General features: G+C 40.8%; 1 protein-coding gene and 1 pseudogene across 4 annotated transcripts in view; one reads left to right on the top strand and one right to left on the bottom strand.

Moving 5' to 3' along the window:
* The window catches only part of SELENOI (selenoprotein I), a 46345-nt gene that overhangs the window by 739 nt on the left and 19663 nt on the right, over positions 1–25943 (top strand). For 2 of the 4 annotated variants that reach the window (XM_043604355.1, XM_043604356.1), the window contains exons 2-6: positions 15888–15956; positions 16418–16526; positions 18628–18702; positions 24585–24847; positions 25801–25909. In XM_043604355.1, coding sequence (XP_043460290.1) covers positions 15888–15956; positions 16418–16526; positions 18628–18702; positions 24585–24847; positions 25801–25909 — 625 coding nt within the window. Of the gene's footprint in view, positions 1–15887; positions 15957–16417; positions 16527–18627; positions 18703–24584; positions 24848–25800; positions 25935–25943 lie in introns of all 4 variants that reach the window. The other 2 variants (XM_043604358.1, XM_043604357.1) reach the window with 2 other exon arrangements.
* LOC122497370 lies at positions 19238–20123 on the bottom strand (annotated as a pseudogene).

The following is a 25943-nucleotide window of genomic DNA, read 5'->3' as shown; positions in this document are numbered from 1 at the left end:
CTGCCAGATGAAGTAAATGTGCACCGAACGAACTGTGTCGTAGAAAGAGCGCGGGCTTTGGAGCACATAGAAACCTGATCCCAAACTCTAATTTCTTTACTTGGCTTTGGGCCAAATAATAGTCTATGGTGCAAAATGATTATAGGAATTTGCGAAGGGCCTGACACGTAATGAGCCTCCAGTCAATGCTGGTTGTTAACTTTCCTCCAAATCTGGTTTTACTCCGCTGCTCCCTTATCAGTGAATGACTCCCCTGCCCATCCAGTTTTCCTAGCCTGAAATCTGGGCTGTAACCTTTCATCCTTGCTCTCTGTGTCGCTTTCACTCTCAATTCCTCTGCCTCACCCACCAACTAGTGAATCACTAGGTCCTGCACCTTCTATCATTTTTAGCCAAAGCTAGACGAGTGGTTCCATTACCACTCTTCCCACGTACGCTTTAAGTCATCTTTTTATTTTAGAATACTTTTAGAATAGATTCACAGAAAAATTGTGAAGATAGTAGAGTTTCCCTATGCTTCATACCCGGTTTTCTCTATTAACATCTTAGATTAGTATGGTACATTTGTCACAGTTAACCAATATTTACACATTATTAACTGAGGTCTGTACTCAGATCTCCTTAGTTTCTACCCAAGGCTCTTTTTCTGTTGTGGGATCTCATCTAGGAGATCACATTTCATTTAGTCGTCCTGTCTCCTTAGGCTCCTCTCGGCTGTGACGATTTCTCAGACTTCCCTTGTTTTTGGTAACCTGGATAGTTTTGAGGAGTTCTGGCTATGTATTTTGTAGAATGTCCCTCACTTGGGATTTGTCTGATGTTCTCATGATTAGGTAAGGGTTATGGGGTTTGGGGAGGAAGAGCATTAGATGAAGTGCCATTTCATTGCGTCATGTGATAAGTACGTGCTATCAGTATGACTTGTCACTCACTGTTGATATTGATTTGGATCACCTGACCAACGTAGTGTTTGTTAGATTTCTCCCTGTAAGGTTACTCTCTTTGGAAGGAACTCACTCTGCACAGCCCTCACTTGAGAGTGGAGAGGTATGCCCTCCCTCCTTGAGGGCAGAGTAGTGACATAATTTGTTTGCAATTATGTACGGGAGATTTGTCTTTTCTTCCCATTGTATATTTATCCAACTATTTATATCAATGTGGGTTCATGAATATTTAGTTTATACTTGGGGTTATAATCTGGTACTACTTTATTTGGTTGCTTGCCCACATTCCCTTTTCCCTCATAGTCTTTTCTCTGGTTCATAGTGATCTTTAAAAAAAAAATGTGCATCTGGTCACATCACTCCTTTGCTTAAAACCCACTACTGTCCTCTCATTGCTCTTGGAATGAAGTCCAAACAGTCCATAACATGATCTACATGACTCTGAATGTCATGGTCCTTGCTGGTCTTCAGCTTCATGTCCATGTCATGCCTCTCACTCTCTGCCCCTGACAGCATTAGTAGCCGTCTCCTCCCTCCTGCCATTTTTTTTTTTTTTTTGCTCAGATCTTTAAGTAACGTTGTTACTTCCGCCAGGAATGTAGCTTCCCTTCCCGTTTATGTTCATCTTCATGTCTTAAATGGTACTTCCTCAGAGAAGCATTCCCTAAGCTCTCCTCTCTTCTCTTTTCAAAAAAACAAAATGTTTATTTTTTGAGAGAGAGAGACAGAGCACATGCAGGGGAGGAGCAGAGAGAGCCGGAGACACAGAATCGGAAGCAGGCTCTGGGCTTCGAGCTATCAGCCCAGAGCCTGATGCAGGGCTCAAACCCACGAACGGTGAGATTATGACCTGAGCTGAAGTTGGACGCTTAACCAACTTGGCCACCCAGGTGCCCCTCTCCTCTCCCCTTAAGTGTGCTGTCAGAGCACCCTCTGCTCCCTTATGGAATTTGTTAGTGTGTTTCCCTATTAGAATGTAATATCCAAGGTTAGACTTGTACGGACCACCACGACCTGAGCACAGTACTGTTGTGCATACTAAGAACCCATTAAACATATGTAGAATGAATGGATTGCTGAAGGAGATCATAATGGATTTGGCCTAGTTGGAACTGGAGAAACTGTAAAGGACCGTAGCAAGTCATATAATACATTCCAATGCTTTCAAGCAATGTAGTATCATACAGTTTTGACCTGGGGTGCTGACATGTCTTAAAACTTAAGTGGAAAGAAGTTCCAGAGCCTTCTCGGTAACCATGACTAGGGCTTTACAACTTCATTAAAGAAGGTCATTAACCCAGATACCTCCTGTTTTGCCTTCAGCTCTACCCCCCTTTCTGTTATCTCTTCTGCACTGTAAATATTGACATATAAAACTTTTTCTGGGAGGGGGGAGAGCGGAAAATGGGTGATGGGCATTGAGGATGGCACTTGTTGGGATGAGCACTGGGTGTTGTATGCGAGCCAATTTGACAATTCTGTTAAAAAAACCAAAAACCAAAAAACAAACTTTTTTCCCCTACTAGGATCTGCTTTCTGGGTAAGTGCCAGTAGGATAGCTGTTTCCTTTGCAGCAGTGTCTGTAATATGGAATCTACTTTTTCTTATAAGCAGTGTTCCCTAAATTTATATTTCCAACTAGGTAGGTGTTCTAGTCTACAGGAAATTTTAGTGTGCTTTTCTATTCCTATCTTTTCCACTCTTCCATTACCTGACTCACTTCCTGTGTCTGACAGCAGATTTCCCATCATCCTGGAAAACAAAGGTCATTTTAACAAGTGTCCAACGTTCACGAAAATATAGTGCGTTGATGTTATTTTAAAAGAAGGAGGGTCACAAATGTATAACCTCAGCTTCTTCTAGTAGAGGGTTCCTTACTGAGTATTGTGTTTATATTAAAAATATGAATCTAAAGGTGTCTCAGGAAGAATCTGTGTAGTCAGTTTCACTGGAATGTGAATTGCCCTAGAGACACTTCCTTCCTAAAGATCACACATTCCCATTGTGTGGTCTTCACCAGTAAGTGCTTTATAAATACTTATTGAATTAAAACAGCTTTTTTTTTTTTTAAGTTTATTTTTTTATTTTGAGGGAGAGCACAAATTGAGGAGAGGCAGAGAGAGGAAGAGACAGAATCCCAAGCAGGCTCTGCACCATCAGCACAGCCTGATGTGGGGCTCAAACTCACAAACTGTGAGATCATGACCTGAGCCGAGCTCAAGAGTCAGGCACTTGACTGACTGCGCCATCCAGACGCCCCTAAAGCAGCTTTTAAAAAAAAAAAAGGTTATTTTTGAGAGACAGAGACCACCCATGCGTGCGCGCATGCGAGCCGTGTAGGGACAGAGAGGGGGACAGAGGATTCAAGGCGGGCTCCACGCTGATAGCAGAGAGCCCAATGTGGGGCTTGAACTCATGAACCATGAAATCATGATCTGAGCCGAAGTTGGACGCTTAATCGACTGAGCTACCCAGGCGCCTCTAAAACAGCTTCTGAAGAAGATCATCCCATAAATGGGTAGAGACTCAAAACAGTCAAGAGATTTTTATTCCCTAAGGTGACCCTGTATATGACAGCAAAGAGATGTAGAGAAAACTTGATAGTATAAAAGCTGCTGGTGGCAAAATTACTTTTGGTTAGTTTAATTTCTTTGTCTCCCTAGAGGTACATCTGAGAGCTACAGTTGGCAACCTGGCTGTTATTCAGAGTAACTGCGGATAGGTTGTGCACACGTAGAGTGGTAATTAGATTTCAGTAGTAAGCAACTAAGACAATTGCTTTTCGGTGCAGAAGAAGGCATGGGATGGATTGTATGTTATGTGCTGTCTTAACACCTGTGTTCTCCATCGAGTTACCACAGTTTTATTAAGCAGGTGAATCATTACTTGAGAGTCTGCCTTCTCTGTTAGAATATGAGCTCTGGGAGGGTGGGGCCTATAGCTGTCTTATTCAACATGACCAGGGTCTAGTGTATGAACAGAATAGGCGCTCAAGAAATATTTATCGAAGGAATGAAAGTGTAGAAGAATATAAAACATTTTGGAAGTGTGGTAAAAGGGAGCTGTCCATCTCCTGGATATCAGAAGGATACTTCTGTATTTTGAATGTGAAGATGTCAGGGGTTTAACTGCCATTTTCTCTGTTGCTTATTCATGTACCTTTGGACAATTATATTGAGGGATTTTACCTTTGTGAGGCTTAGTCCTCCTTTCTACCTGTCCTTTCTTTGGACAGGTCTTTATAGTTGAAGGATTTTGCCACTTAGCTAAGGGCATATGGTGGAGGGGCAGGAGATGAGGCTGAAGAGAGGGAGGTGGGGCTCTGTCACAGGGGCTGCTTTGGTGGAAAGGGCTTCTAGATTTTATCCTAGATTTTATCTAGATTTAATCCTAGATTTTATCTGTGGCCTAAGGACTATCAGCATCAGCATCGCCTGGGAAAGTGTTTAAATAGCAGATTCCTAGCCTGACTTTGGGAGATCCAGATTAGGTAGATCACTGTTATCAGCATGTTAAATACTTCAGGTGATTTTTAGGCACACTGTCATGCTCTAGGCTTGGGGCAGCTGTTTGATTTTAAACAGGAGCAGATTTTAATTTTAGGAAGGTTGCCTTGGCAGCTTCCTAAACGGATGGAGTAATCTGGAGACCTTTTAGGATCCTTCTGCATAAACTTAGGTAAGAAATGAGGAGGGCCTGAATCTAAAAGCAGTGGCGTGGGTATTTTAAAGATAGAAGTAAAAGCTGGTTAACCTGCCCACTGAATTTGGCCAGCAGATATGTTTAATTTGGCCCACGCGTACTTTGTTTCAAAAATTGGCGTCTTCCCCATAAAAAATCCAGATTTCTGGGCTAGTTTGAAAAACCAGGGGCGCCTGGGTGGCGCAGTCGTTTAAGCGTCCGACTTCAGCCAGGTCACGATCTCGCGGTCTGTGAGTTCGAGCCCCGCGTCAGGCTCTGGGCTGATGGCCGGGAGCCTGGAGCCTGTTTCTGATTCTGTGTCTCCCTCTCTCTCTGCCCCTCGCCCGTTCATGCTCTGTCTCTCTCTGTCCCAAAAATAAATAAACGTTGAAAAAAAATTTAAAAAAAAAAGAAAAACCAGAATAGTGAGGGGCGACTGGGTGGCCCGGTTGAGCGGCCAACTCTTGATCTCAGCTCAGGTCTTGATCTCAGGGTCATGAGTTTGAGCCCCATGATGGGCTCTGTGCTGGGCCTGAACCTACTTAAAAAAAGAAAAAAGGAAAACTAGAAGAGTGGAAACATCGGCCCAGAACTTCCTCTTGGCAAGACTCCCCTGGAGCTAAATAGTGCCTGCCCTCTTTCAAAAAGGTATTTGCTCTCCAGTTTGCCATCTCCCTACCAGTCCGCAAACTCCATTCAGGCCTGCTGTGTTCAGTTTATCCTCCCGATCCCTGTTTGTGATCCCTGATTTAAGATCGCAAACTGACAGAACACGATGAGTGACCAGCTGGAGGTGTTGGTGGTGTGAGGGAAGGGATGAGGGATGGGGGGGTAGGTGTCTGGGATGACTCAGGTTCTCTGGTAAGATGACTGGGTGGGTAGAGGCAGCAGTCACCGCAATAAGGGTTTTGTGAAGCATTAACTCTGGAAAGGCACCTTGGCAAGAATAGCACCTGACATTTGTTTTGTCTAAGATTTAACCTTCTTGATTTCCTATCTCCCGAGTAAACAAACTCATGAGAGACTGACCCTTCTAGCACAGAAGCATAAGTATAATTTAAGTGATAAATGATGCTGAATCTGGCCGGATAACAGAAGTCTTTTGCGCAGGGCTCTTCTCTTGGATGGGGCCCTGTGAAGGTGTGGTTTGTGGACAGGGAGTTGAAACAAAGAAGACTTCATGTTCTAAAGAAATAGCACGTATGGATGCATTATTCTCTACTAGAGGACTATTCTGTAATGATATCAAAGATCAGAACGCTTTTCTTCTGGGCCACAGTAGACACATGAGAAATTCTTAAACCTGATTTTCACTTACGGCTGCAGGCCAGCTGTAGTATGACATGTTAGTGATGGCATTATCTAGATACGTTACAGTTAGTTCAGACGTAACTCATCTTTAGTTGTGCGTGGTCTCCTTCAGTAGATCGGGGGAGCTGCCCATTCCCACCTATAAACACATTTATAAGGCTTGAAAAGCATTTTAGTGGCCTTAGGTATAGATTTGTAAATGGCTCACGGAGAGAATTGTTTTTGTAGTTGGCAGAGGCAGAGGAGTCTCTCAGAAGAAGCGAAAGAGGGCTGGGTGGGGGACTGCTGCGGAATGACAGAGAAAAGTCAAGGTGGTGGGAAGAGGGTGGGTCTGTTTTTAGGTACTATTTGGAAGAAACATCTTTCTTGGTTGTTTTACTCTTTTCTGAAATATCAATTCACTGATGATGGCTTGTTTTCCTAACTCCTGTAATGTTAAAATGCGAAGAACTTTGCTGAAAAAGAATTTGCCCAGCGCATCAGGGAGAGTTGGAGAAATGTTCTAGAGAGACTGGTAGTGGGAACCAAGGCACAGAGACCAGGAAGACCATGGTAAATTAGGCATAAGGATGTGGCTCTGTGAGGTACCGGGCTGAGCCTGGTGAGCCCAGTGAAGGAAAGTTGAGATGGCAAGGGCAATATTGTTGTAAATACTGAGTAATAATAATGACAGTGATAGCAGACATTTATATAGCATTTACTATATGGCAGGCATTGCTTTAAGTGCTTTACATATATTATCTCATTTAATGTTCACAAGTGCCTCTTGAGGTGTAGGTACTAGTACTTTACTGAGCCACAGAGCTTTTAAGTAACTTGTTCAAGGTCCCAAAGCTGAGATTTGAACCCAGGCGGTCTGGGTTCGGAGCCCATTTTCTTCATGCTTTGCTTCCTCTCAAATCTAAGAATGAAAGGTAGGCTTTGCCTTGCAGTTCCTGGGTGTTTTGTAGCAGATATAGAAACATCCAGTAAAGACCTTCAATGACATGCCTGATTGGGTTTGTGTCTAATATTTGCAGATGGGAAACATGCACAGTGAAAAAGAAAGATGTGTTTTTGTTTTCTTTTCCCCCCATTTAAAAATTATTACCAGAGGTGAGTAGATGACTGTAAATTTACTAGTCTTACATTTTGTTGAGTATTAAGAACATTTCATATAGTATTAGCTTTAATTGAGGTAAATGTCTTTTGATTAAATAAGTAGCTTTGGGTCTAATTTTTGTTTTTTGTTTTTTTTAGTATTTAAGAGAGACAGCGCAAGTCGGGGAGGGGCAGAGAGAGAGGGAGAGAGGGAGAATCCCAAGCAGGCTCCGCCTGGTCAGTGTGCAGAGCCCCACACAGGGCTCACACTCATGAAACTGTGAGATCGTGACCTGAGCCAAAATCAAGAGTCGGACACTTAACCGACTGAGCCACCCAGACACCCCTGGGACTAATATTAAGTTAGAAACTACATACTAGCGTTATGACCGTGAGTAACAGTGTCTTCTCTGACCAGGTTTCCTCATCTGTGAATAGATCACAGATTGTAACATTTACAAATAGTAACTCACTCAATTTTGGTAATGATCTGCCTCATAGGATCATTATCAAAATTGAGTGAGTTACTATTTGTAAAGCACCTGGCACATAGTGCTATATTAATGTTAAGTCAATAGGAAATAAAACTTGACATTTGTGCTTCCCTGTTTGTCAGCATTGGCTACCATAAATGGACATGTGAACCCACACCACAAGAACTTATAAGAGAAAGGGTATTTTAAGAAAGTAAGTTAAGGGTGACAACTTAATGAATGGGAAGAGTAACTGACAGGTCACCGTCTAGCTTGGGTCCCACTGATAGTCTTGGCCTTCAGATTTCTCCTCTATTTAGTCATATCAACTGGCAGAGTAGGTAAATCTTCTCAAATGTTACTCTCCTATTTAAGACTCTGCAGTACCTTCCATGTGTTTCCCATACATTTGATAATACAGATTTCCTCTGTAAGGATTTCTAGTTTCTTCACTACATGACCCCTGCTTTTGTCCTCCCTTCTTAGAATTTATTGTAGATTATTTAAGTTTAGCAAGCAAATCTGTCATCATGACTTGCTTGTTCTTGCTGCTCTAGCTTCTCCAATCTTCTGTCACCGCCTTCCCTCTGCCTTGTTAGCAGATGGAAATGATAATATTGACTGAAATGAGATCTCCTTGCCCACGGAGTCATGTTCTGTTATTGTAGTTCTTAAAATCTTGTATTGATAAAAAAGTCTTTTAAGAAATTAAAAAATTTTGTCCTTCGGTTGGTTGGTCCCTCCCTCCCATCCTGTTTCTTTGTTTTCCTTCCTTCCTTCCTTCCTTCCTTCTTTCCTTCTTTCCTTCTTTCCTTCTCTTCTTGCCTTCCTTCTGTTTTCCTTCTCTTCCTTCTCTTCCTTTCTATCCTCCCTTCCTCCCTTTCTTTTGCATTTTAAGTTTAGCTTTGGTGTTTTTATACCACAGATTGTTCTAGCACAATGCCTTGTACTCAGTAAATTTAGTGAGTACTTGCTGAATTTTATTATATCGTGTCTCGTGCTTGCACTGCAGTATTTGAAGTTACCATAAGGAGGAAAGGCATTGGTCACTAGACTAATGGTGTGGTTTATCCCTCAGCCGCAGAGTGGTGGAAGTGCCATTAATGTTTGTTTTCAACATTGAGGAGAGCAGTGCTCCTCAAACCTAGGCGTGCTTCCGAATCACCAGGAGGGTCCGATAAAAGAGATGGCTGGGCTGTGCTCAGAGTGTCTGATTCTGTATGTCTGGGGCAGGGCCCGAGAATTTGGGTTCAGTTTGGTGATTACAGTTTGAGAACACCTCATCAAAGAGATATTCAATTCTATTGCAATCTGAAGAGCAGTTGAAACCAAGAAATGGATGTAGGGCAGTAAGAAACTCTGTTACAGTAATGTAGTATGGCAGCTCTCAGGCATCAGGTGTTCTTGATTTTGTGGGTAGGAGCCTCAAGATGGCTCTTTGTAGAAAAGATGATGTAGTGCTTTCCGAACTGTGCACTAGTTTCCTATTGCTGGGTAACGAATTATCACAGACTTGGTGGCATAAGACAGCACACATTTATGATCTCACATCCTCTGTTGGGAGTCTGGGCATTGTTAGCCAGCGCTTCTGGTCAGGGTCTCACCGGGCTGCAGTCAAGGTGTCATCTGGGCTGTATTCTCATCTGGAGCTTGGGGCCCTCATCCAGGCTTGCGTGGTTGTTGGCAGTCTTTAGTTCTTTCCAGCTCTAGGGCTGAGGCTCTTAGCTCCTAGAGCTTTCCCATTTTTCCCTGCCCCATGGCCCTCACCACAGGCAGTTCACATCCTTGCTGTTTCCTTCATAAAAGTCAGCAAGAGACTCCTCCAAACTGCTAAGATGAAGACTTACATAATGAAATGTATCATGGAAGGGATATCTCATCACCTTTGTCATAGAGTGTATCCTAATAGGCAGTGCCATCTGTCACCTTTGCTATATTCTGTCGGTTAGAAACGAGTCACAGGGCCCACCTCAGGGGAGTGGAATGAACCATCAAGGGGAAGGGATTGCTTATACAAGGGCTCGACTCACTGGGGATTACTTTAGGTTGTGCCTGCCACAAATTGGAAGACAAAAAGTGTGTTTTGGAGGATATTATGAGAATAATGGTTTCAGTAAATTGGGTTTAGGTAGGTCACGTTGTATTTGAGCCAAGGAAGTGTAGTCTGGTTTCAAACAAAGTGATCAATTTCATAGACGTGTTTCAGGACGAATCAGAAAGGACTCACAGTTTGGACCTTTCTGTTTATTAGCTGTTGGGATCTTTGAATTTTACAGTCTTTTATACTCCCAAAAACGTGAATAATTTTGGAACTCAAGAATTTTGGAAATAATTTTTAAAAATTAGAAATGTCATTTTGAGTTTGCTTGCATTCTGAAGTGATTAACATGAAGTGCAGTTTATGAGCTACTGTTAACTTGTACTTGAGCCACATTTTGTGGATTACTGCAGCAAACTAAATGTGTTTTATAAGTGTAAAGCTTATATTTCAGGTGGGTAAGGACGGGCCTTATATTAAAATTGATTTGACGGTAAGAGCCCGGTTCTCCTTATGCTGTTTAGAAGACAAACGAAGCAGGGGAAATCTGCTGCTGATTGTAGATAGTAGAGCATTACTTGGGACAGTGGCCTCAGTCTAATTAATCATTTGTCCAAAGCTCTGTATTTAGTGCAAAGGTGTGTCAGTTTATATCCGTTTTCTTTCTTATCAGTACAGAGAAGGGATTTAAAATACAGTACCTTTATAAAGGAAATATTCCTATGTCTAAGGAGGTGGTTTCATAGTTTTCCTTTCATTAGAGCCCATTTCATTCTTAAATTAAGGGGAGTCTCACATTTTTACTGTCCTCAAAAATGTGTACCTCACAGCATATTTGGAAATAATGTAGAAGTTACTGTACTGCTACTAGCCTAACCCATAATCCTCTCTGCCTGATGTACCGTAAGTCTCATAACTGGTCTCTGTTTGCACTTTGGTACCCTTCCAGTCCATTTTCTGCACTGTAGTCAGTATGACCCTTTAAAAGTGTAAAGCAGGACATGCACTGGGTTTACAATAAAATCTGGCTCACTGTGGTCTGGTCGGGCGGTGCAGGCCCACCTCTCCAGTCTCATTTACATACCTCTCTTCCTTGCTCACTAGACCATAGCTGCGCTGGCCTTCTTCCAGTATTCAAAGTATTTCTAGCTTTGTGGTCTTTGCACATTTTGTTCTCTCTGCTTGGAAGGTAGCTTGGCACGCGCTCCCCTCCCTGCAATATGCGTGGGTGTGAGCATGCACACCCGCACGCGCTGCCACACACGTATTCTTTATTTTCTATTTCATTTCAGGTATAAGTTACATATAGATGCACAGATCTTAAGTGTCTAATTTAATGACATTAAAAATTTTTTTTTAATTTGTTTTATTATTTTTGAGAGAGAGAGAGGGAGAGAGAGAATCCCAGGCAGGCTCCACGCTGCAGACTCGATCCCACAAACCGTGAGATCATGACCTGAAATCAAGAGTCAGATGTTCAACTGACTGAGCCACCCACGCGCCCCTAATTTCATGAATTTTTACATATGTATATACCCATATAACCACCACTGCGATCAAGATAATCGAATTGATTCTGGCAACTCAGAAGGCCCCCTTTCAGTCTTTCTCATCAAACTACTATTATGACTTCTTTCGCCATAAATGAATTTGTCTGTTTTTGGACTTCATATAAATGGAATCTACAACAGCATGTTCTCTTTAGTGTCTCACTTCTTCACTCCCTGTAATATCTCATATGTTCCTTGCCGGTCTTCTCATCTTTTAGGACCCAGCCGAAGTGTCCCTTCCTTAGTGAAGCTTTCTCTGACCACTCAGACTAGGCATACTCCCTACCCCTTGGCCTCTTGCAAAATACCCTCTTATTCCTTCACAGTATTTAACACACCGTGTGATTTTTCTTTGTTTTTGGGCTTATCGTCTATCTCACAAAAGACCATAGACTTGGTGAGCATAGGGAACGTTTTAGTCTTGTTCATCATTCTCTTCACTGGGCCTAGCAAAAAGTTGCCTGGTACAATCATGGGTATTCAATCATAAATATTTGTTGGCTTTATGAATGAATGAATGAGTGAAGAATGAACGCTGCTCTGTTTTCTGCCTTGTACTGAAGTAAAAAAAAAAGTTCTGAAACTTTCTGATTTTTGGCAAAAGGTAATGTAAAGTAATTCTGATCTTACTAAGATTCTAAGAAAATTTCTTCTCATGGGCAAGATGGACTAATTGCCATAGGTGACGGTACCGAATTCTATACCTAAGTAACAATTATTCAGTATACTAAGCAATCTTGAGGGAAATGTTCAGAAGTTCTATCTTGATCAGCATTTTTACAGAGACTTCAGTGAAGGTACTATTATTAGCATGACACATTGACATGCTGAGGGTTTGGCGAGGCATAACTATCACCTTGATAAGTGAGTCTGAATCTGAAGAGATCTGGAAGGGATAGAAGGATGAGTTGAATCTAATAAGATAAAATGTGATAAGATAAATGTAGAGTCTAATACTGGGTTCCAACAGTCATCATATTAGTGTAGAGAAAGGTAGTTTAGCAGTCCAACTGTGCGGTTGTGTTTAACTCTGCAGAATGCTTTTGTTGCCATAGGAAAGTAATATGTTGGGCATCAGAGAAACAAGTCATTGAGGAAGAGGGGCTTATGGTCATGTTCTTTCTACTCCTGCACCACACGAAATGTTTCTTTTGCCCCGATCACATGTTCGTGTTGGCTTAACAACATTTTGGGTCGTGTGGAGTATAGATTGTCAAACTAAAGCCCTCAGGCACTTGTTTTTGTGAATAAAATTTTACTGGACCACAGCCGTGCCCATTTGTGTACTTATTTTCTGTGACTGCTTGCTTGCTTCAGTGGTAGTGTTTGTTACAGAGACTGTATGGCCTGCAGAGCCTAAAATATTTACTATCTGATGCTTTCCGGAAAAGCTTTCCAACCTCTGGTCTAAAGACTAGACCTAGGTGAGAAAGAAGATTGAAGGCATGGCAAGAGGAGCAGCAAGAGGGACATGAGATGTTTAAGCAGGTGAAGAGAAGAAGTGGGCAGGACAGGGAGAGAGCAGTCTTCAAATATTTGAAGCACTATTGTTCGGAAGAAAAATTGGACCCCTGTCTGCTTAACTTTGTAAGACAAAATGAAAACAGGATAGAAAATACGGGGCAAGGGGAGGATCTTGTCAGTGTATAGAGAAGTTAGTTTAACATGGGTTGCGTTGCTTCTGGAAATAATGAGTTTTTTGCCCCAGAGGCATTTAAAAGGAGGCCAGATGATTGTTGTACCTGTTTGCATAGGCGAGGGTCAGGCACATAAGACCTAGACATCTCCTGAACGCTTATGATTCTGAGATTTTCTCAAACCCAGGCTATGGTTTTCAGCCATTTCTCCAGGGTGATAGCTTCATCCAGCCTTGCAGTCTGGAGATCAAGCAAGTCACAGTGAGCTTAACGGTGGATTGCCTACTGGGTTAAGATACTCGGATATATACCATTCCAATAGAAAATAAAAATATGTTTGCTGAGCATTAACAAATACCTAAATCTGGTCTAACATCTTTAAAAGTGTATGTTTTACTTTTTTTTTCATGCATGTGGAAGGTCTGAATCATTTTTTTTCCTCCTGTTGACTCACAAGACAGTTTTAAGTTTCTTTGCTTATACTAAGTGATACGTGATCTTGAAAAATACTCAGGTGTGTAAGGCTAGAGCACGGAGTGTTCTTTAGGTTTATTGGTTGCTACCTTTTGTGATCTCCTATTACATTTTCTTGCTTACTTGAGCTTAAATGTGGAAGATCCATTTAGGCGGACTGACTTTCTTATATTTAGCTGTTTGTTCTTTTCATACTACTGATCTCCTGAAGTAGAAGTTTAATGGTAAAACTTGAGGGTTTAAAAAGAGGAGCTTTTCAGATCAAAATACTGTCATTTAAGGACATCTTTGTAGTTCTAAATTAAATAATGGAAAGCTGCTGAAAGACACTCATTCAGCAAACATTCCAATTAAGAACATTGTACTTTGTACACCATATTAGGTACTCATGTGATGTCTTAAACAGTTTCCTTCTGATTTGGACTTCTTACAACTTTTGTACTTTGCAGTAGATGGTGGACTTGAAATGTGTGGTTTCCCCGTTTATCTGACCCGCTGGCTACATCAAGTGGGTCTGGGTGCGGCCAGGGCCTCCCCCTTGTTATTGGCAGCTGCCAGGGGCTCCTGCTCGTTCTGTGTCCTCAGGTGCAGAGACTTAAATCCAAGCAGTCCTGTCAGTTGAGGACCCCTCATTCTGCAGAGGTGTAGATGTAGCTGTGTCTATTATGTGGAAAGGCTTTGTGGCCTGTAGAGAGCCGTGCAAGTACCAGTTTTTATTTTATTTTATTTTATTTTATTTTATTTTATTTTATTTTATTTTATTTTATTTTATTTTATTTTATTTTATTTTATTTTATTTTATTTTATTTTATTTTATTTCATTTTATTTATTTTATTTTAATTTTATTTAAAAAAACTTTTTTAGAAAAAACTTCTTTTTTTTTTTTTTAAGGTTTATTTTTTTTAAGTATCTCTCTGCACCCAATGTGGGGCTTGAACTCGTGACCCTGAGATCAAGAGTCCCATGCTTTTCCAACTGAACCAGCCGGATGCCCCACAAATTGGTTGTAGTCAGAACAGTAACATGCATTTAAGCAGGCTCCTGCCTGGAGTCTGGCCAAAGCCGCACAGCCTCTCACTGTGGTTGGCAGAGTTCTTCTCCGTTTTCCTCCCACCGTCTAGCTCAGGTCCTTTGTCCCACTGATCCCATTTCAGTCGGAATGGGTTGGAGAAATGAAGGTACTCAGACCTGGAGTCTGTTCGATCATTTTGACCTAACTAGTTATCTGTCTTTGCTCCAGTATTTTAAGTTATTTCTGTTTATTTACTATTTTTGTTCCATCACACTTGTGAGTCTTGAAACACTGATGAGAAAACACTTCCTGTGTATTCAAAAGCATTCAGGGAGAAATTTGACCTTTATGATTTTTAAAAAATTAGATATTCAAACGCTTACTACCAATTTTATGTACATACTAAGCATAAATATAAAATACACAACTTTTCGGGGGGGGGTGGGTGTTCCTGGGTGGCTAAGCCAGTTAAGCGTTCAACTCTTGATTTTGGCTCAGGTCATGATCTCACGGTTTGTGGGTTTGAGCCCCACGTTGGGCTCTGTGCTGACAGCAGAGCCTGTGTGAGATTCTCCCTCTCTCTCTCTGCCCCTCCCCTGCTTGCTGTCTCTTTCAAAATAAATTAATTAAACAAAACCCAAAACTTTTTGGGGTGTCTGGGTGGCTTAGTCCGTTAAGTGTCTGACTCTTGATTGAGGCTCAAGTCATGATCTCACCGTTGTGTGACTGAGCACCGCATCGGAGCCTGCTTGGGATTCTTTCCCTCTCTCTCTGCCCCTCCCCTGCTGTCTCTTGCACACACACTCTCTCAAGATAAATAAATAGACTTAATTAAAAAAAAAAAAAAAACAACACAAACTTTTTTTCAGACATTTGACTCTTTGTGACATTGTGTAAATGTCAACTGGACAAATTAGGTAATATTCCCACTCTTTGAGGTGGGAATGATCCCTTAACCAATTAAGTATCCCTTCTTCCCCACACCTAGTGGAGTGCTTCCAGCATGCCAGGTACTCCAGTATGTGTATGTCTATTTGTTAAAATCTCCTTTGAATTTTTACTGAATAACTCCATAATTAGGGAATAAACTTGATTACCACAGAACCCTAACCTATTGTTGTCTTCCGTTGCTTATGTATGTGATCCGTTTTCCTGCTGTAAAGGGATCTGTCATCCTTTGGTGGTTAAAGCACAGTTAGTAATATCTAATACGTGGCACTCATGCGTATGGTTAATTTGCCTAATTTTTATGGCAGACCTTTGGGGTAGAAGCTATCATCCTCATTTACAAGCGGACAAACTAAGGCGGAGATGAAGTAACTTGCCCAAGGTTGCACACTTAGTAAGCGTATTCGGAGGAGGTTGAGAAGGTCAGTGTTTGAATGTACACAGTGGGAGCGTTTTTGATCTTGCATTGTGAGTGAGACCTTGTAAGCAATATAAATCTCCCCACCGAAACAGTGTAACACTATAAAGATTGGTTGAGTGAAACAGAGAAACGTGGCTGTATTTGACTGTCTTTGCCCTATTTATATTGTTCCTCCAGTTTTGTTATATAGACCAGGACATCATGTAAACAGACATGTTCTCTGGGTTATTTTTGTAGTATTACTTCCGCTCCAGGATTATTGTACTACTTGCCAGTGTGCAAGGAGAACTGAATATTTTCTTTTCATTTCTTAACAGTACAGTGCTGTGGATACCAATCCACTCTCTCTGTATGTCATGCATCCATTTTGGAATACTGTAGTAAAGGTAAGACGATTAATAGGCTTGTACTTACGTTTTAGTAAGTTGCAAGTATTTTAAGGAGTGTTATGGATACAAGTGTTTGTTTAGTAAGATGTCTAGAGAAATTACTCTCTCATTCTCCTTTCCCTTAGTCACATACCTTTTGATTTATTTTATTGTTGAGGTATAAGTTTATATTCTTATACTAGAATTTATCATTTTTATAAAATGCATTTAAACATTTTCTAAAATAAATAATATTGTGATTATAAGTTTGTTGATTATAGAATTTAAAATACAGAAAACAGAAGAATGAAATGCTTATTTCTATCAACTGAACATTGTGGTTTACATTTTAATATATATACCTCCTAGATATGATCTGTCAAGTTTATAGCTTTTATTATGACTTAAATTTCATATTGCATAGTGGCCCGAGCTCTTCCTTTACTTTAATTATTTTGTAATTATTTTGAAACAAATAGGTATTTCCTACTTGGCTGGCTCCAAATCTGATAACCTTCTCTGGCTTTCTGCTGGTTGTGTTCAATTTCCTACTTATGGCATACTTTGATCCTGACTTTTATGCTTCAGGTAAGATTATTACTTTAATATAAAATTTAAAATGCCTAAATGGAGAAAAATGACATGTGGTTATTTTCTGGTTCAATTAATATGCTTGTCTGTTGGAGAAGTTCTGGATATTTTAAAGGTATGTAAAATGTTAGAATTGGGTGTAAAAGCTAAGTTGTGTTTTCACAATCTGTTATGCATATTTCCATTAAGTTCTAGAAACCAAATTGGCTACTTAATGTAGATGGGCTGTCTAAAAAGCAGTGGGGTTTTGATAAATAAAGAATAATTGGATTTACAAGAAGACAAAATATTTAGGACTGTGACACTTTGCCTGAAAGTGAGTATAAGCAGGGTCCAACATATTTACCAGTTCCAGAAATATCCCTTCTCTTTTTCTTTAAAAAAAAAATTTTTTTTTAACGTTTATTTATTTTTGAATCAGAGAGAGACAAAGCATGAACGGGGGAGGGTCAGAGAGAGGGAGACACAGAATCTGAAACAGGCTCCAGGCTCTGAGCTGTCAGCACAGAGCCCGACGCGGGGCTCGAACTCACGGACCGCGAGATCATGACCTGGGCCGAAGTCGGCCGCTTAACCAACTGAGCCACCCAGGCGCCCCTCCCTTCTCTTTTTCTAATGATGCAAGAAAAATCACCCCCCGCCTTTGACGGGAATGTGATCTCTCTTTCCCTCTGCTCAGCATCCACATTTGCCTTGAATAACTCCAAGTTTCCTGTGAAAATGGTTCTTAGACCGTGAACATTTATTGACAGAAGTCAGTTGGGGAAGGGAGAAGAGAAATGCTTTTGGAGGCAGTTGTTGGCCTGCTTCCACCCCAGACTCCAGTGTTTTCTTTCATAGTTGTTCCTGTCTTCACATTCCCTTGCCCTGTTTCTGCCCCAGGCCATAGGACAGAATCTGGCTGTATTTGGGATGAGGGGGGATAAATGGCCGAAAGAGTTTATTTTCATTGCTCAGCCGGTTGGTAGGGTTGAGAGGAATAGAAAGATGGAGGTGGATGAATAATTTTTGCATTCTAAGTCAGAGTATGTATTTTCCAGTAAGAATATTTATCAGTGATGTAGTAAATAGTGTTATAATTCACTGGTGTTGTGGGGTTAGCAGACTTTTGTGGACTGACCTGGAGAAATTAAGTCACCAACAACATTGTTTTTTTAGGAAAGTTCAGAGTTTCAAAAACTTACAACTTGATCCTATAGAAATTCTGAATATTGAAACTGTATGTATGCCTACCTTTAGCAATTGAAATTTTAAGCCATAGCTTTTGTACATGTAATAAAATGACAATCGAAGATCATAAGGTACTATGTGGATAATAAGATTAAATTTTCTCAAGCATGGTTTTGATATTAAGCGGCTTTTAAAAATTTGTATTTTAATCTTTAGAACGTCTTCAAAAGTTTCTTTTATAACTAGAAATATTAATTTTTCTAACTACTCTAACATTATTTACTAGTTATTAAGAGGGCTAAAAATATGTAAATATTATGTGTATTTCCCCAAATCATAGAAACTAGAGGACCAGATAAACCATCTAGTCCTGGTATATTTGGGAAATGGAAGATAGGAAAGGCTAAACGATCTATTCATGGTCGCACGGCTGCTTGAATATAGAGCCAGGACTGGAACCCAGACCTTCTGATACTTAGTCACCCAAATGAAAAGGTCTTTTGTTTAGCTAGTTAATAATGTAGTGAGAAAATATAGATTGAAGGTTCAATATGTGTTTGTAGGATATTCGTCAACAGTGAGGATCAGGTTAAACATAAGCATCTTTTAAGTTCCAAAAACATTACTTTTCATTCTTAGCATGTAAGTAATTTTCAGGTAGAGACGAACAGTCAGTTTTGAGTTATGATTAAAGCTCAAAATAAGTGCCTATTGTTTATGAGGGGTTGGGCAGTTACTTCTTTGGTTTTGTCAGTGTCCTGATGTATTTTAATATTTACCTAAATCTGCATTAAAAGTGTATTGTAAACTTCTATTTAACTTCTATTTAATAGAACTTCTATTTAATAGAAATATTTCTCAATGGCAGTGTGTGCTGTAGTAAGAATGATCATACTTTGTATTGAAGTCTGAGTGCTTTCCTTTGCAGCACCGGGTCACAAGCATGTACCCGACTGGGTTTGGATTGTGGTGGGAATCCTCAACTTCATAGCCTACACTCTAGGTAAGAAATTGGCAAATATTCATTTTAGCCAATGGCGTCTGGTGACTCTTTCAGCAAGGATAGCCATCCACTAAATTAACATTTTCTCCGATGCTTAATTCATTTTAACTAGGGCTTACTGATTTCCTATTCAGTATAATAAATATGTTTTTGAGTTTCTCTCTGGAAAATATTGTCATTCATTGCTAGGGATGCAGAGAATAAGATATGAGTTGGCAAACTGCCTCTTGCAGGCCGACTGTGTCCTATTTTTATAAGTAAAGTTTTGTTGGAACACTGCTATATTCATTCCTTTACTTGTTGTCTATGCCTGCCTGCCTTCTTGCTTGCTTGCTTGCTTTCTGTCTTTTTTTTTTAACGTCACAAATAAGACTTCTTATTTGTCACCATTAAATGACTGAATTTAAAATTTTTTTTTTTTTCAACGTTTATGTATTTTTGGGACAGAGAGAGACAGAGCATGAACGGGGGATGGGCAGAGAGAGAGGGAGACACAGAATCGGAAACAGGCTCCAGGCTCTGAGCCATCAGCCCAGAGCCTGACGCGGGGCTCGAACTCACGGACCGCGAGATCGTGACCTGGCTGAAGTCGGACGCTTAACCGACTGCGCCACCCAGGCGCCCCTAAATGACTGAATTTTAAACAGATTCTTGGACTGGTGGCTCATATCCATCAGCTCGTTCAACTTTAGCACTGGTCTCATCCCCAGTAGCGTTTCTAGAACTACTACCTTCACCATGAAGCTCCATGAGCTTTCCCAACTCAAACCTGGGCTTCTTTAGCACTTTTACTTTTCTAATGAAGGTATCATGGAGTGGATAAATAGATTGACATGCCTTTTCTGTGTCTTTTCCGATGCTGTCTGGAATCAGTTAATTGACCAGTGCTTTCAAGTCATTTGCACCTCTCGGGTTATGATTTCCATTGTCTTTTTCTGAACACGGTGGATCTGTTGGCGCTGAGCCTAAAGGCCTTCCAAATCTAATTGTTGGGTTTTTTAGTAAAACCAACACAAAATAGATGAAGCAAATAACTGTCAGTGGCTTGACATCAACATGAGCTTCAATCGTGGTCTGCCATTTTGTGACCATGGAACTTTCCTAGAATTCCACGGGTGAGATCCACACAATAGAACTTAGGCAGTTTCTGCCCTGAACATCCTCAGTTATTAGCTTGAATTTTCTAAATGCAACTTCATCATTCTGTAGATCAGCAAGGCTCACTTAAAAAACACAACCCTTGAGGCCATCAGATGCAGTTTTGGCTGAGTTCTCGTGACTAGTGTTTTTCCAATATTTCTTACAGCGTAGCTGGTGCTTTCACTTCATACTGATCTTTCCTAGCAAATGGATCAACCACTTTCTTCTTGGCCCCCTTTTTTGCTGCCTTTTGTAAGGCCCTTCTTCTTACTGATTGCCATGGCTCTGCTCGGGGAGCCAAAAGGGCTCTATGCTTGCTTTTTGCAACAAAGACAAGGTTGAGTAGTAGCAACGGTGTCTCCTGATGACCCATAATGCCTCAACTATTTACTGTCTGGCTCCTTACAAAAAATATTTACCAGCAACTGGAATAAGACGTCATTTTTGCCTTCAGTTTGGGAAACAATGCCGACCTGTCAGATAATTGTGGAGTATGGAGAGAGCTGCTACAATAGAGCACAGCGGGGAAACAGGAATGAGTGGGAGAATAAGAAAGTAATTAATTCTTCTTTGGTGCAGGAGGTGGTGAGGGAGGTCCCTGTGCTAGGCCATAACTGTCTATGTTGCCAAGAATGCTTTTTGTTGGTTCTGTTTGCATGGCTTGTCCTGCATTCTCCTATTCTCCTTCCCTGCTTTATTTTTCTCCATAGCACTCAAAACCATATGACCTACTTGTCTCTCTACTCTAAAGCGTACATTCTTTGAGGACTGTGTGCCCAGTATTTAGAACAGTACCTAACACATAGTAGGTAGTCAGTATATAGTTTTCATTTTTATGTATAAAATTTATTTTTTTATTACTTTTTAAAATGATTTTTGTAAAGTTTATTCATTTATTGTTTCTGAGAGAGAGAGAGAGAGAGAGAGAACACAAGTGAGGGAAGGTCAGAGAGAGAGAGGAAGACCCAGAATCCGAAGCAGGCTCTAGGCTCTGAGCTGTCAGCACAGAGGCCTACACAGGGCTTGAACTCATAAACCGCGAGATCGTGATCTGAGCCGAAGTTGGACGCTCAACCGACTGAGCCACCCTGCCCACCCCTCCCCCCCAGCTTTTCATGATTTTTTTAAGTATATAGTTTTTAAGTGAATATAAAATACCAGACCCTGACTTAAAGTTGCTTAGATCTCTCAGATAAAAATGACTCCTAAAACCAGTATAATCTGGTATATGATTACATGCTGACATTGCAGGTGACCAGAACTGCAAGAATTTGGGGAAGGAAGGAAGTCCAGAAGAATTAGGAGAAAGCTTAGTGAAAAATTACATTTTAGGCAGAAGCTTTTGCATATTCTTAAAGATGAGCAGGTTTAAAAATTCTGCTGTAGGGGCGCCTGGGTGGCTCAGTCAGTTTAGAGTCCCTCTTCAGCTCGGGTCATGATCTCATGGTTCAGTTCATGTATTTGAGCCCCACGTCAGGGCTCTGTGCCGACAGCTCAGAGCCTGGAGCCTGCTTCAGATTCTGTCTGTCTGTCTGTCTGTCTGTCTCTCTGCCCTTCCCCGCTCACACTGTCTCTCTCTCAAAAATAAAAACATTAAAAAATTAAAAATAAAAAAATTCTGCTGCAGGGGTGGCTCAGTCAGTTAAGCATCTGACTCTTGATTTTGGCTCATGATATTACGGTTCATGGGGTCGAGCCCCTCTGTGTTGACAGCATAGAGCCTGCTTGGGATTCCCTCTCTCCCTCTTTGTCAAAATAAATAAATAAACATTTCGAAACATAAAAAAAATCTGCTCTAGGGTTTGGTTGCCAAGGGCAGGGAGGAATAGGGAAAAAGGTGAGAGTGGCCTGAGGGCTCTTTTAATGGCAGGTCATAAGAACTTTTTGATATACCATATTATCTACCTTTTTCACATCCACAGTTTTGGCAAAAATCCTGACCGAACATGAACTATTTGTTGCAAAACTGCCTTGAACCAACATGAGGCAACTTTTAAACTATACTCTACTAGTGTGATTGTTCTTACATTTTGCTGCAGAAATATTAATGTGTTTGATCACAGGGTGCTGCTCTGGGTCCACCTGAGGTGTTTTTGTTTTGTTTTGTTTTGTTCTTTTGTCATAATACATGCTATATACCCTGAATTACCTTTCTGAAAGAACATTGTGTAACTTCGCACACCCCAGACTGGTGGAGCTGGAATGGGTTCAGTGGGAAGATGTACAAGACCTAATTAGTATGCAGTTCACAGATTTAGTATTTGTAACAAATGCACAGGAGTTGCCCTGCAAATAGTAAATTAAGCCAGCAAATAATGAGAAAAGACTTTTTGGAAATACTTCAGCTAGCAGAAATGTTCCTAACGCTATGTAACAGAGGTCTGCAGTATTTGGGCAGGAATCTGGGATTCATCCTCTCATGTGTTCCTTCAACAACATTTTTAAAGGCCTTCTTTTTGAAAAAAAAAAAAAAAAAAAGATTTTTTAAAGTTTATTTATTTATTTTGAGACAGAGAGCACAAGCAGGGTAGGGGCAGAGGGAGGAGGGGGAGAGGGAATCCCGAGCAGGCTCTCCACTATCAGCACAGAGCCCGACGCAGGGCTTGAACTCCCTAACTGTGAGATTATGTCCTAAGCTGAAATCAGGAGTCAGACACTTAACCCAGGTGCCCCTAAAGGCCTTCTTTGCAACAAACTGAGCTAGACACTGGGATAATACTATAGTGAGCAAGATAAGCACAGGTAATTATAGGAATTTTTAATTCCCGAATCTTTACTATTAGCCTAATCCTGCTGTACTTGTTGATAGAACTGTTTCTTTGGGGGAGAAATTTTTATAGTTCAGATTTTTTTTTTTTTCCTTAATATTGTCTCTCCTACTAGACTCACGGTTCCTGAGAGACCACAGGAATTGTGTCTTATTTATAGCAGGGTGGTTGGTTCTTGCACAAGCGTGCAGAGCAATGCTTCAGACTCGTTTTTTTTTTTTTTTTTAAGTTTTATTTAAGTAATCTCTACACCCAACGTGGGGCTCGAACTCACAACCCTGAGATCAAGAGTCACGTGCCCCTCCGACTGAGTCAGCCAGGCGCCCCTCAGACTCTTCTTTTTAACTAGGTTTTACTGTTCTCCCTCTCTTTTTCTCTCCCTACACCCCTCACGCCCCAGCTCCTCTGTTTCTGCCCCTAAATGAAGGTGTTTCACTGTGCTGTATCCTCAACTTTCCCTTTCCTCTTATTCCCTCGATAATTCTTACCACTATTGAGATGACTCTTGTGTTTCTATCCAGCCCTCATATATTTTCTGAGTTGTTAGTAAGTACCTGAGGTTGAGTTGCTTGACATGACCATGTGGATAATTCTGCCAACAGTTCAGTTTTAGCATCTAAACTTGTACTCAGCATCTTTTCCGTCAGGCAGGCTCTTTGGACTTCCCCATTTCTACCACTCTCTTAGTTACCCAGACGGGAAATCGGGAGGATCTTCTGGTCCTTTAGCCTCACCGCTCGTCTTTTGCTGCATTGCCAGTTTGACTTTCTTAATATCTCACCTGCCTCCAGCCTTTCATTCCTGCTGTATTCCATGTCAGTGCGGGCCTTACTGGTTAGTGTTCTCTCTCCAGCCTGCCATTCACACTGCTGCCAGGTGAATCTTCCTGAAGCACGTCACTACCTTTACCCCTGTCATTCCCCTACTCACATCCTTTTCATAGCTCCCCGTACTCCCTGAAACTTTTGAGCTGGCTCCAATCTCCCTTCTGGCCTCTCTACCACCCTCTTTAACCTACTGGTTTCCTCTGGTCGACCTAAACTACTTTGGCGTTCTCTGAACACGCATGTGCTTTTCCATCTTGGTGTTTTTGCTGATAGCACTCCCTCCTCTTGAAACAGCATACTCTTATCTACTGAAATCCAACTCATTCTTTATGTCCCCACTCAGGTTTCATCTGGTCTGGAAGGCCGTTCTTGATTATCTTAGCCTGAAGAGTGCTTGTCCCTTTTCCGAACTCTTTTGTGGTTTGGGATGTACTGTATCTTTAATCGCCATGTTTTGTCTCTGTTCTGTTATAAACACTGAGGACGCAAACTTACTTTATTCAGAGATTATTCTTATGATAATCTTCACAGCATCAGGAACAGTGCCTTGCACAGTTTCAATACATTGAATTCTTATATTTACTGAACACCTGCTGTGTGCAAAGCCTTTTCTGAAAGCACTTAAAATCGGGGAAGGAGCACATCTGTAACAAAGTGACTAATTTCAAACAAGATGAAATAGGTGTTATGACTGAAGTTGGGGATGTTTTTGGATCCTAGAGCAAGGAGTGGTTAGATCAGTTGTGATGAATAACTATTGCATATTCTCTGGAGGCCTGAGAATTTGTGGCTAGCAGAACAACTCAGTTGTTAGTCCGATTTGGAAGAATTCAGAGTCCAACTACAATGCTTTGTCCTCACATCTAAAATTGACACCATTTAGTTGATGTAATACACTTTAAGTTTTAGGTTAAACTCTAAGAAGTTAAGGTGGGTTTTTTTTGTTTGTTTGTTTTTTTCTGAAATCTTTGAATTGTAGGAATTAGAGGTTGGATTTTTTACAGTCCTGGCTGGTCGCTGTACTTTAGTTCATCAACATTCCTATGATACGCTGATTTGTTTTGTGTTTCTCCAGTTTGTTAAAGAAGATTTTCTCCCTGCGGTACTGATGTTGACCTTTTCCCATGGTAATGTGTTTCTATTGCAGATGGTGTGGATGGAAAGCAGGCCCGGAGAACCAATTCCAGCACCCCTTTAGGGGAGCTTTTTGACCATGGCCTTGATAGTTGGTCATGTGTTTACTTTGTTGTGACTGTGTATTCCATCTTTGGACGAGGACCATCTGGTGTCAGTGTTTTTGTTCTTTATCTCCTACTATGGGTAGTTTTGTTTTCTTTTATCCTGTCCCACTGGGAAAAGTATAATACAGGGATTCTTTTCCTGCCGTGGGGATATGACATTAGCCAGGTGGTAAGTATGTGTTCTGCCTTAAATTTTCAACAGTGCTATGAATTTTTGGGGGGGAGGGGGAAGGGAGTAGTCTTTGTCATTGTCATTCCTTCTTTATTGCCCTTATGCTTTTTTGGCCAGAACTGATGTGTGCTTTTAAAAAAATTTCCTTTTTATCTTGTATTATTTGTTGCTTATTTATGAAAATCTCAAGCACATAAAAAAGTAGGGATAGCATGGTGAACACTTATGTACCTGTTCCTTAGGTTCAACAGCTATATGGCCAGTCTAGTTTCACGTATACCCTTCCTCCCAATTATTTTAAAGGAAATTCCTGATATTATGTGATCAACATTTTCCCATCTATCTCTAAGTAGTAAAAGCACTTTTAAAAAGACATAATCACAATGTCATTATTAACTAAAAAACGAGCAGTTTCTTAATGTTAATAAATATTCCTTTGAACTGTTGATTTTGTAAAGAGAGAGATGCACATATAATTGTTGCTTTTTTGTCTTTACTGGGAGCTTTCAATGAGAGAGATACTTGTTTTCTTTTACTTAAGAGGGTTGCTATTAACTCTCCCTGCCTTTGAATCCCAGCTTTTTGTGTTGCCATTTTGCCCATTTGTACCTAAGGTCCCAGTAAAGCCTCAGACATTGGAACGTTTGAAGAAAGTGATTGGGTAGGCAAATTGGACCGTGTCGTACCTTAACCGATTCCTGAAGTGCCTTAAAGTGTTCTAAATTATGGCCAGTTATTTGCATTGTGTAGAAGTTAGTTATTTTATGGCATGGTTGGCTAAAAAAACCGCAACTTTTGAAGGGAAGACGACTTGCCACATTATCAAATTTAAGTGTACTTCTTGCTTTTACTAAAACTACGAGATTTAACGCTGCATACAGCATTGCGGGCTCCTTGACCTTTCCAGCTGTTAATGCCTCTGTATGCTTTTGTCTGCATTTTCCTTCCAGACTATATCTTTTGTCTACATAGTGACTGCGATTGTGGGAGTTGAGGCCTGGTATGAACCTTTCCTGTTTAATTTCTTATATAGAGACCTATTCACTGCAATGATTATTGGTAAGAAGCTCCATGTTGAAGCCTAACATCACTT

Source organism: Prionailurus bengalensis, chromosome A3, assembly GCF_016509475.1.
Source record: "Prionailurus bengalensis isolate Pbe53 chromosome A3, Fcat_Pben_1.1_paternal_pri, whole genome shotgun sequence".
Lineage (NCBI taxonomy): Eukaryota > Metazoa > Chordata > Mammalia > Carnivora > Felidae > Prionailurus > Prionailurus bengalensis.
Note: the sequence above shows the minus strand (reverse complement) of the source record. Positions and strands in the feature narration are given on the sequence as shown.